The sequence below is a fragment of the Neodiprion lecontei genome, chromosome 6, assembly GCF_021901455.1.
Source record: "Neodiprion lecontei isolate iyNeoLeco1 chromosome 6, iyNeoLeco1.1, whole genome shotgun sequence".
Lineage (NCBI taxonomy): Eukaryota > Metazoa > Arthropoda > Insecta > Hymenoptera > Diprionidae > Neodiprion > Neodiprion lecontei.
In genome coordinates this window covers 10,167,804-10,180,098 of record NC_060265.1, presented here as the reverse complement: position 1 = coordinate 10,180,098, position 12,295 = coordinate 10,167,804, and the positions used below count along the sequence as shown (strand labels likewise).

The 12,295-nt window shown below is 43.0% G+C and overlaps 1 protein-coding gene across 9 annotated transcripts in view; it reads right to left on the bottom strand.

Moving 5' to 3' along the window:
* LOC107221296 (AF4/FMR2 family member lilli) overlaps positions 1–12,295 on the bottom strand; it is a 206,422-nt gene that overhangs the window by 5,775 nt on the left and 188,352 nt on the right. For 8 of the 9 annotated variants that reach the window (XM_046744517.1, XM_046744521.1, XM_046744519.1 and 5 more), the window contains 8 exons: positions 5,897–5,951; positions 5,606–5,661; positions 3,702–4,191; positions 1,855–3,465; positions 1,093–1,229; positions 629–823; positions 292–369; positions 109–205 (listed from right to left, as the gene is read on the bottom strand). In XM_046744517.1, coding sequence (XP_046600473.1) covers positions 109–205; positions 292–369; positions 629–823; positions 1,093–1,229; positions 1,855–3,465; positions 3,702–4,191; positions 5,606–5,661; positions 5,897–5,951 — 2,719 coding nt within the window. The remainder of the gene's footprint in view (positions 1–108; positions 206–291; positions 370–628; positions 824–1,092; positions 1,230–1,854; positions 3,466–3,701; positions 4,192–5,605; positions 5,662–5,896; positions 5,952–12,295) is intronic. The other variant, XM_046744518.1, reaches the window with a different exon arrangement.

Below are 12,295 nucleotides of genomic sequence, written 5' to 3'. Positions count from 1 at the left end.
CTTGAATAAGAATACATTAACAATTAGTTATATTGAAAGTGATTCGAGAAACGATTTATGTATTTTTATTTATCCTGTGATGTAAATTCAAAAAATTAAGTGACTCACCTTCTGATAATAATCCGTTAGTAGTTTGTCACAGTCCTTTACCTCGTGCTTACGCATCTTGAATAATTTGTAGTACAAAAGAGACTGGCACCACAGGCTGTAATTATATCATTTTCCATTAGTACCCAATGCTTAAGCTGTTTTGTTATGTTTTGGATTAAGGATATATTGACTTTCGCTCACCTCAAAACAGCCAGTTTGTTATGTATACTGCTCTCGGGAGATTTGTTCTGTTGGCTCTTAAACTTGGAAGAAATGTACCTAAATCAAATAAGCAGAACTAGTTGAAACCAAGTCCACACTACTCTCATCACAAGCTCCTATTTACTTTGTTACATTGCGACATATCGATTATAGAAAAAGAATTACAAATTTTGCATAAAATTGTCTATTATATTGTTGGAAGATTTATAATACTGAGAATATATTACCCGACACATAAAAGCAACAAAATTTTAGCACTATTTCAACTTTCAGACGACTGGATATAGTTGGTCAACTTCAATATAGTTGTACTCACTTAATTAGACTAAGTGTGTCTCTATACATGGTAAATGCGGCACGCTCAGTCACAGGGTCTGATTCCATTGCATGACCCGTAAGTAAAAAGTATAATACAGCTTCCAAGTATTGCATGCATTGCGCAGTCAGCTCGCACTCTTCGTCGGCACTGTGCTTTAGGCGCTTTGCTTCTGTCAGGTACTGGTTCTGGTCCCTATTAAAAAAAATTATTAGCACATTTCAACACATGATGCACATTATCACATGCAAGAGTCGCAATGTCTATTCGTAACTGTATATTTAGAAACTGAATTGACTTGGGAAAAGAGCATACTACTCAGTACATAGTGTAATAGTTTCAACTGAATTTATTTTGCTTATAATGTGTGAATTGACGAAAATTTTAGAAGGATATGTGGATTTTTACCATAAATAAAATCCAAGGGAGAAAAAAATATGAGTGTTAGACCTGTAGTGTTTTACCTATCCTGATCCTCCAAGATATCATGTTGAGGGTGGAAGTAGGAGTAGTAGACACGTTGAGGTGGCGGTGGTGGAGGCAGAAGATTGCCATTTGATTTTTCTTCCCGCTCATGATTGGTTGGCTGCACATCACACTGCTGTACATAAGTTACCCATGATTTAATAATATTAAAAGATTTCTGTGCAAGTCACAGCAGGAAATGAAGTGGTAAGGTTTGTTTCTACTTTTTGATATTATTATAATAAATTATACACATGAATTTATTTCATGCTAAATAATCATAAATTGATTTTACGTTTAAACCACGATATTAGCAAAAAAATAATGTAACAGATTCGGCAAATTTGGGATTTCTCTACTCCCTTTTCCTTCAAGAATTAAGCTGTGTAATATGTAACGTATTCAGCTGCTTCAAAATCACCCCGAGAAACAGCTTGTAATATTTGATTGATTATGAATATCTTGAAAGCAGTTAGATAAGTTTTCCTTGGATCAACGGAGAACTGTATTCTTCGATTTATTCATCTTGTTCATATCAATACAATTCATCAAGGCAATATGGTAAGGGTGAAAAGATGATATAAGAACACATTAGGGGCCGTCCATTAATTACGTGATCTTTTTTTAAGCATTTTTCAATCCCCCCTCCCCCTTGGTGATACGTGGTGAGGTTTAAGACTACCCCCACGTGATTTTTGTCAACCCCCCCCCCCCCCTCCCCCCCCTTTCAAGCCTCACGTGATTAATGGACGGCCCCTTACCTGACTGGAAGATGGTCTTGGCGTTATGCACTGACTCTCTGTGTGCTTTCGTTTCCGCTTTTTCTTTTCCTTCGGCTCGGAAGTTTTTGCTTTAGAGTCTATAGAACAAACAGTACTCAAACTAGACACTGAACTGCAACTAGTGTTACGTTTTCGTTTAGGCATACTACTACCACTCCCACTTGCACTACTATTATTAACACAACCACCACTGATACCATTACTGTTCGATGCACTGTTGTTTTTACTGTCTACTAATACCTGTTCGATTTTAACACGATTTTGTTTAGCAACACCTTCCGATTTCATAGGAGCATCACTGTTACGTGTCCTTGTATCAGAGCGGGGCATGTCAATTATCTCTCCTTCTTCAGGAGTCGGTGGACGAGAAGGAGGTAGACGACTGGCTAATCTCGAAGCCGGCCTCGTGTCGGGAAGTTCGGTGCGCTGTCTCAGTTCCTGCCCTCGAGAATTCTGTGGTATGTGTGAAAGTCGGGTTAATGCGAGTCGACACATCAGGCTTGGATGACCATGAACATAATTCAACGGTGGTAACGACATTTGGGACGATGGCCTTTTATACGGACTTTCTCCTCCAGTTGGCGTTGGTACCGAGTATTCCTCGACATAAATTCCACACTTTCCGCCACCCTTGCCTCCTTTTCCACCCTTGCCACCACCTTTTCCACCCCCCTTGCCTGAAGATGAGAACAACTTTCTCAAAGTATCGCTCTTCTTTTTATCCTGAACATTTCCTCGCTCCTCTTGCAATTTCGGCGCCGAACTGATGTCGCTGTCGGAATTATTCGGTGAGCTTGATCTGGTTGGTGGTGGTCTGGGTCGTGGCGGTACTCTGGCGACTTTGGGTTTCTGAACCTCGACTTCGCTGTCGGAATCATTTTCACATCCAATGGTATTTGACAGCCGAGATCTCCTACTTGAATTCATTTTATTAACTGTCCTCTTCTTGTCGGATTTCTTTGGCGAATCGGAAAGTCTATTTCTCTTCATTGGATCTTCGCGATCGCTGGGTCGCTTTTTAAGGGAAGATCTACGCCACGAGCTATCATCCGAGTCAGTTCCTTTAGTTGGTGCTCTTTCATCTTCACTAGATGACCCGCTCGTTCTTCGTCTGGGTTTATTGACTAACGAAATGGGAGAGGCTGGTTGTCTCGGCAGACTGGGATGATCGCTGTCAAAGTCGCTGGAACCTCCTTGCGATCCAGCATTACTGGCGTCATCACTTGTTGATACTGTGGGTTTTGAGACTGGTTTTTTCTTAGAACTCGTCAGACGGGGCCTTCCACGTCCCTTCTTGTTCCCGCTATCGTTATCGGACGGTTGACGCGAACCCTTGGGACTTTTTACAGTCTTTCGAGGCCGACCTCTCTTCAGTGGCTTTGATTTTTCACGTTGCAGTGATCGAACCGACTCTTGAGTAACAGGCTTCTTTTCGTTATCAGAGTGAAGATCGCTGTCGCTCAAAGAACTCAACAACTGTGTGTGATGTTTGTCCAACGCTTCGTTTAGTTGCCATTCGCTTCCAGAGTCATGACCCGGCCTCTTGGTACCAGTAGGCTCATTCGGAGAACCATTTCTTCTCGCATCACCCTGAAAAATCGTCAAAATCTAACGTGTAAATAGAGAAGCTTCAAATATCAACAAAACAAAATTTATCAAGGATCTTGCCCAGGGAAAATAATTTCGTTACGATAAGTGAACCATTATTTGAAACAAGTGTCAATGCTGCATGCTATATTCTGGATTATGAATAAAATTCCTTGCATTTTGGAGTTTATTGAGAGCGGTATATGTACTGCGGAAGCGCAAAATTTCTTCGAACATACCTGTAGACGCTTTGCTTCCTGAGTCTGATCACTAGAATGTACAGCATTCCTATTGATAAAGGATTCCAGATTCCATCTAGGAGGTTTTGCCTCTTCGACGGTAGGTACCGGTTCCTCCACATTGGGTATCGGTGATACCGACAGTGGAGTAGAAGGACCTTTCTCTGGGGGTCGATCTCTCTCATCCTCGGATTCATCGCTAGTGTCAGTGATGCTAGTGTCAGAACCTGAGCTTGAACTTGCGCTCGGAGAGCTCTGAGGTGCTTGATCCAGTGGACTAGGAGGCCTCTGCGTTATGGGGCTAGGTAAATCTTTTCTAGGAGGATTCAACGGTGACTGAGACAATGGTCGTAGAGGCACAATTTGATGCGACGGTGACACCTGGTTGGGTGCAGGACTCGCCGATCTTGATGGTGGTAATGATCCTGTCGGCGACTTATCTAGCGGCGACATTGGCGCTAAGGGTGCTGGTGTCATTGCTGGTAGCAGACTGAAATTTATCATAATATCGAGCGTTAATAAGGCTTGCAGAAAAACATGGTTGTGGGGTGAACTTATTGAATTTATTGAACGTATCGAACAACGTAAAGGACAGGGGTAAAATGGATTTGCAACTTTGTTTTCATCGCTATTGGCTGCTGAGCGGAATCAAATAAGGCACAATGCGTATAACGCGTGTTTTCGTTGGCTGGCAATTACGAATGACGCGCGCACATTTGTCCCGATCATATTGAACGTGTATCGTGCCATTCGAGTAGGCTGACGGGTCTGAAAATTGCCTGACGTTTAAGTCTATAAAATATTCAGAATACCGAGCCGGTATACGGACATGACAATTATGCCCAGGTATATCCTACATGGCCACCTGACTCCTGCAGTTTCACCGCCAATTGATGTAATACACAGGCATATATATATTTCCACGGTGAATTGAACTGTACATAATCAATCCGTTTAATTATTCCACGCTATTAAAGTAGTCGATACCGTGATACTCGCTTAGGAAATTGTCTCGATCGAGCTACCCCGTGTGTAATTATGTGTAATAATTTCAACGCTCCGCGGTATTGTAAGGATATTTTATAAAAAAAAAAAAAAAAATTGAATAACTCGCAATCCGGATAAAATTCACGGCTTGTAAAAATCGTCCATAGTAATTGCATCCAATGCAAATATATCTGATTACACAGAAAGGGTTGAGGGGCGTCGCGACGCCAGCAATTATTGCGTCGTTGCGTCGAACGCCTCCCGCCCACAGTCGTTTCGCGACAGATGTGCTTTGCAAATAGGGTTGCCACCGATCCGTGTTTCACCGATTAGACGCGATCTCCGCTTACTCTCCGGATACGCGCATACTTTATGTAGGTGTCGAAATAAAATTCACGAACGTTGTATAATGTGCAAAGATCATAAAAGTGCAGAAAATTAATAAATTTCACCAGAGGGTGTAACGAAAAGGATACTTATAGCGTCGAATTACCTTATAACGAGAGAATAAAAAAATCGAGCTGTTAATTCGCAAATCTGTGAGACTACATGTCTCGATCGTGCAAATTGTTGTGTAACGTCAGTCGGGGAACGACGGTAAAAAAAAATCTCTACACGCAAGAAGAAATTGCACTTTGATTTGAATTTGCGAAATTCGTCGGATCACAAAATCGACTTGAAGCTGAATATATTGAAATGAGAGGAAACTCGTATGACTGTGTGTATTGTATATGCATGTTTACTCGTTTGCGTGCGCGGTTTTGAACACACGTCTGCTCCATACTTCTTCAACCGATACATGACGAACCGAATTTAATTTACGCGCAGTGTATAACTTCGCAATATAACGCAGATAGGAACCAAGCTAAATATAGTTCGGGATATTTGTTTTCTCTATGGGACGGAGGAATACTCACTCGACTGGAAGATTCGTGTTCGGACTTCTGTTATCTCTTGTCGTCCGCGAAGAGCCCTGTGAATAAGTGAAAACATCAATGAGAACAATTTCGATTAGACTTGTACGGGTGATAAATTTTCTACGATTCATTAGTTCACACAGCGGACTTAATGTCGCCTAAACATTGAATGAATTGAAATGAAAAAATCTGTGCATGAAACTACTGAACGACTGATATGTAAAAGTAATTTTCAAAAGATCACAGAGATAATCTTATTAATTAGAGCAATTCTATTCGTTCATAACGCACCTTGTTTCCTTCATCTTCGCTATCGGAAAGGCTTAGGTCATCGACCACCACATCTCTGGAATAAACAAAAGAAACGCATTATTACAACAATTTTTCACTAACAACTCACACATTTTTAGTAATCACACGCTATTTATGAACGACCATCGGCATTAATCGTAAGAAATAACGTCTCGAATGACGCCTGATGAGAAATACGAACTTAAGCTGTGTGTTTGCTCGTGACATCGTAAAAACTAACGATATAGAGCGGATAATGATATCAGGTATTAATGATTCCTTTCATAAACTGAAACCCGTCTGTATTCTGTTTTCTCGTTTCTTCCTTGTCAAACGATACTTGAAAGGATGAGACCTTTCAGCGCGTGCCGTCTCATCTAATCGTCGAGTATTCCATCCATCGTCAAGATACCACTCAAATCATTCCACCTTATTAGTATCTACTGCCACGTGTACACTGTGCAAAACGAGATTGCATAATAAGGACTATAATTGAAGATAATAGCGAAAGAGATACGAAAATGATCACAAGAACTGACGACAGCTGTCTTCGTTTTTTCCAACTTTCAGCAACCGGCTTGACACAAAACTCACCGGGTGACATGTAGTGTAACTCTTACGTGAAAACACCGCCATAGATAGGAATCACGTCACGGCCTGCCTAAATTACGTAGTAAGGACGTAGGTACAAAGCGATAAATTGATGCAACCCTAATTGTAATATAAACGAGGACAAGCGTGTTTGCCATATCGTTGAAAATTCCCCCGCCATACCTCGTGACACTCCGCAAGTCGTTGCTGCACGTACATGGAAATAGTTGGATAATAAAATAAACGCGCGGTGCAAAGTGCGGCGCCGTGAATCGGAGCAGTGCAGCAGGATACGGGTGTGTAAATCTCTTTTCTCTCAGGGAAAAGGGACGATCACCGACGCGTGATATCGTAAGTGTAGAGAAAAAGAAAAAGAAAGTAAGAACGAATAGACGAAGATGAAGATGAAGATGAAGATGAAGGAAGAAGAAAGAGCAGATCGCACTGGGTTGGGCTCGGTTCGCCGGGGTTGGGTGAAGTTAGGTCGTCGAGCCGAGTTTATAATGCCTAACGTAGAACAGAGGAGAGCAGAGGAGAGCAAAGCACCGTGGAGAAGAGGCGGGCGTACATCGACCCCGGAGTGTATCCTATCCCATCCCGGCTTCCCACCCGCCGCGTACGACGACAATCCTTTCTGCGTTCCCAACGCGCCACGACCAAGCATCCCCCCCTGGTCCTGGAGGACGAGAGAAAGAGGCGGAGAATGAAAGGATCAAAGTGAATAGATGTTCTGATTCAAATGCTGTACTTAATATGTACTTCGCAGGCGTGGCCTTTCACAGTCAAATCAGCCTTCAAATCTGAGCCATACTCCCTTAATTCATTTTATTCGCATTCGTACGCGTAAGGTGTGGCTTTGGTGCGGTCTATGAAAGAATTCCGAAACTTGGAAACAAGTTTATAGAAATCATCAAGAATCCAAGGTACGAATGATTTCGTCACTGCAGGCTTGGTCGGTCGCACATGCCAAAATTGTAACGTTCGATCATTTGACTGCGTACAAATTACTGACTCGTTGATATACATGTATGCCAACGCGGTATTAACTAATAATTATTCCATATAATAAATTACGGTTGCACATTCGCAAAGGTGGACGATTGGTTGAGTTTCTTATCCGCGATTCATTTTCGTCCATCATCGATGGAATTGAGTTTAACCGGGATTTGAGAATATGATATTCGGTGAAACGAGGTCGGTAACCTCCCCGAGTGCATCGTGGAAAATAGAGGAATATTTTTCAACGGCAATCGATATCCTGAGCCCTACGGGCTCTGAAAAGGACCAACCGCACGGCGGAGAAGTTGTTGCTACTGCTGCTGCCGCTGCTGCTGCTGGTGGTGCAGGTATTCACAATTTCATCTCGCGATACATGCAACAATTTTATTTCACTTTATTCCACAGGTTCACTACAGGCGTTAGAGGTTAGCAACGATAAGAGCCTCGGACGCGTCTAACCGGGAATCAGCGATTGCTGCAGAAAGGTACGACATGATCACGACATAAAGTAGAGAGGAAACCAGTTTGTCCTTGGACAAGGAGGAAGGAACACTTCCTATTATCGCTACTCTCGCACTTTGGCTATAGTATACCGGCTAGAGTCATACCGAGAAGAGGGAAGACATATGGAGTAGTGACCCGAGCGCGGATTGCCTGGGTGAAAAAGGAAGACCCTTTTCTCACGAAAGAGGGTAGCCGTGACAGCCGATTCCGTCAAGTTTTTTCTTCCCTTTGTTACCCTTTTCCCAGATCTCTCAATTCGCGTAAGCCAGCCAAATGGCCCAAATAATTCCCCATTGGCGGAGGTCCCCGTCTTTTGTCAATACACATCAACAATTTGTAGCTTTGATACAAGCATCGCGCAGCAGTTGGGTTGTTACTGCACAGAAATCTGTCGGTACCGCTTCCACCGCGTCTGGGGGCTTTAACGAGTGACCAGTTGTCAGAGAGTCACGAGATCCGCTGCTGACACTCCTGGCAGAGAATCAATTTATCTTCGTCTCCGGTTGGACGATGGACACTTCCGGTTTCACATTGAAACAGAGTGAAGAATAGCATGAGAGCGATAACTCTGGTCAGGTAATAACTACGGAAAAGGGTAGGTACATTGTATATAATACAACGCGGTTCGCGGGTAAGCTAAATTGTGAAAAAAAATTGGGGTTGCTAAACTCGACTTGAACACCACTCGTCAAGGTTGAATTGCTGCATCGTTGTTGGTGGCTAAAATGAGGATATTTTCCGTCGACTCCGGCGAATGTATAGCTGTGAGGTATATACCGAGAAATTGGCTTCGTCTTCGAGCTTCTGTGTTACTCGAGAGATGGAGGAGTGCAAGCTCCGCTGCTTCCTCCCGTTACGAGCCAACAACCTCGGACCTAAATCCCTGCCAAGTTTCTCAGACCCCGACAGAGCGTTTATTCATCGAACGGTGTAAGCTCAATTTTTTCCCCTCTAAACGGTCCGGCGTCTACAAAAGCTTCCACTGCCGATGGCAGATCGACGAAAAGTACTTCATTCGCGTCCGAATGTTTTCTCCTCTTATTTCTTCATTTTTTACTCTCCACTTCAGCACCCAAATTCATTACCGAACCCGTATAACTCCAACCGTGTGCTACAGGCGTCTGCCATCATCAAGCACACGAACGTCCACACTGACGGGACACTCGACGTCGCGACGCTAAGGGGTTCCTCCCCTTCGCTACCTCGAACAACCGTCACCACGACCGGGCGTCGAGGGGATGAGCATAATCGATAACAGAAGAACCCCAACACTCCGTGTGCGTTGTTTTCTTTCCTCGAGTCGAATGAGCCACAACGTAATCTCGAATATGAGCCAGGGATTTTTTAATGGCTAAGCGTTTACCGCCTGTTCGTATAAGCTGCCGTACTGCATACGAACAAAAAACTTATACACTGCCAAATTGCAAAACTTGTACAAAATGAACGGCCTTTTGGAAAGGTTCAATTTTGCGATACCGTATGTATTAGTCTATTTGACGATTTATTTGACGCTGGTTGAGAGCCACGTGCAAATACTACTGACTCCTGGCTCAATTTGTTTTGTGTCAATAATTGTTTTCTACAATTGTTAACAATACCGAGTAGAACACCATTGAATCTGTAGGTGTGATTTTTTTTCACGTAATCAAGTTGACTTTCCCTGCCTCGTCGCACCAGGACATCTACGATCGAAATATACCTCACATTATAGGCAGTGGAGGGTTATAGGAACATGGTTTGTAGGTGAATCAGCTTTCGAATAATTAAACCTTCATAATTGGTAGTTTGCAGCGAGATACGTACAGTTTGACGTGTTCATAACTTGGATAGGGTAATTTGTCGGTTGATTGAGAGAGGTTAAAATTTTGCAGATGTAATCCACAGCTGATGGTAATTTACATGATTTATCAGCTATATTCAAGTCCAGCGTAACGTTGATTCAACCATCAAATGCACACGGAGAGATGAAAAAGGTTAAGTCTTCCTCGAATGTGGAAAAGGATGCACACTGAGATAATTCAACTGTTGGCAGAATGATTCATTGATTGACTGACTGACTCTCAAAAGGATGCTGAAATGCAATATCACAGTCTGATAACAACGTGAGAAGTCAGTTTTTCATCGACACTTCATGGCAGATTGGGGGGAAAAATAATTAGTTCTACCTATTTGAGAATTTATTGAAAGAAAAATGAAAGCGAGAGCAGAGAAAGGTAAAAAATTTGTATCACCACATGAAGCCTGACACGTATCGTACATTGCAAATACCTACACCAATTTTATTCTTCGTGTATTTGGTGCCCGCGCGGCCTCCAACTCACCGGGACAGGCTTTTCCAATTTTCCTGCTTCTTTACCTCTACCTCATGTACCAGGGTAGACACAACAATTTTTAAAAATAGATCCACATTTCCCTGAGTTCCTTGACTAAAAATTTATTTATTCCCTGACCAATACGCAAAAACATGACACACATGAATTGGGTTTTTTGAGATTGACGAAGGTGGATAAGAATAACTGAGATAGATAACAAACGTGAAAAGATGTTTAAAATAAGATAACGTTTATCTTCTATTGGCATAAACTATGGACACCGAACGTTTTCGATTTTGAAAAACTTTTGAACACTGTCGTTTAATGAATACATTCTTTTCTAGTTCTGTCACGGAATGTCTTTACACGGTGTGGGTTTTACTCATTTGATTCGTAAGAAGTAAAAAAATGGCATGAGTTTGTCAGACAAATAACAATACGACAAACAAGTAATTTTATCGCAACCAAAGAGAAAAAAATTTCCTGACCAGTAATAGAATTCGCTGACATTTCCCTGAATTCCCTGACCTGTTTTAAATTCCCTTACGTTTCCAGGATTTTTTCATAACTGTGCGCTGGTTTATAAATCTCAACAAAATTGTCTCTGTCACGAGCATCACTTTGGCTGGTCCTAGCGCGATTTTACGAGCAGTAAGCTGGTACAGTAACTGGATCTATAGTCATTCAGGAACGAGTTGAGGACATTCGAGTCATAAATTTACAGAGTAGATAGTATAGCAGGATCTTTTCGATCGCCAAAGACGTGTCAAAATTTGCCGCTTCTCAAATTCACTCCTCAGCTGCACATTATACCTTGGATCGTTGTTGTTACACGTGTCTCATGCTTGTCAAACGAACATCGTCCAAATCGCGTTCTCTTCCGTAACTACGAAATGTCGGTAATATACAGTAGCCTCAAAGGTTTCGATTCTATCCAGTCCAAGTACTACTTCGCTCATTCCTCTTTCTTCCGACTTCCCTTTATTTCGTTTTCTTCCGCTCTTCCTTCACCATGGATCAGTGATCCGAGGACCGATCTTCGCTGGTTGTAGCAATCACTTTCTACCGGCGAGTTCTTGGCGTCCATTAACGAGATAGGCGATGCCGATGCCGATGGCAGTGACAGTGGCACCACCACCAGCAAATAGTCGGGGGACCAGGGTGCCAACCGGGCGAGCCGCCGGGCCTCCCAGGTTATAGCTGAGAATCGAGCGGAGGGCGGAGAACGGATGGAATAGAGAATTCCACGAGACCAGACCGCTGCCTCCACCACCGCCATCAGGAACAGCGGCAGCCGCGGCAGCAACCTGCTTGTTGCAAATAACTTCGGAAGTTTCAGGACGGGTACACTACCGTCCTGCTATATAGAGCTCGCTCGATATGCTCAGCCCCCCTCTCTCTCTCTCGCCCCGTGTCCTCATCCTCATCCTCTCTGTCTCATCATCTCCGTCTTTGTCGCTCGCTCTCGCAAATTCCGGCATCCCTCTTCGCCCTGAAGCGAAAGCCGCTTCGGTCGGTCTAGTATCTTCAATCGCCGACCTCTTCGCATCTCCGTTTCTCCTCCTCCTCCTCCTCCTCCTCCTTCTCCACCTCTATAACGTGGCGGCAATAATTCTGTCTCTTATACCCGCTTGCACGGAAACACGGACCGGTATAGTTCAAGCTTTGAATTTCTGCTGCCACGGGTTTACTCAGCCACGGATGAACGGCGACGCTGGTTATCGTCAAAAGTGTATAATATTGATAAAATCCGTCTCTTCTCCCGACCGCAGAGCAGACTAGACTCTCTTGCAATCCGCCAGGTTAGATAACGAGAAAATTCTGTACTTCACTGTTTACTTCTTGCATTCATCCGAGCATAATTTCTTTATTTTATTTTACTCATTCCAATTTTTCGTCAAAAATGATTTCACGCGTGAACCGTATAAATCACAGCTGCAGCGCATTAATTAATGACTTTCAATTAACAACGATATTATCGCATTGCCAATTG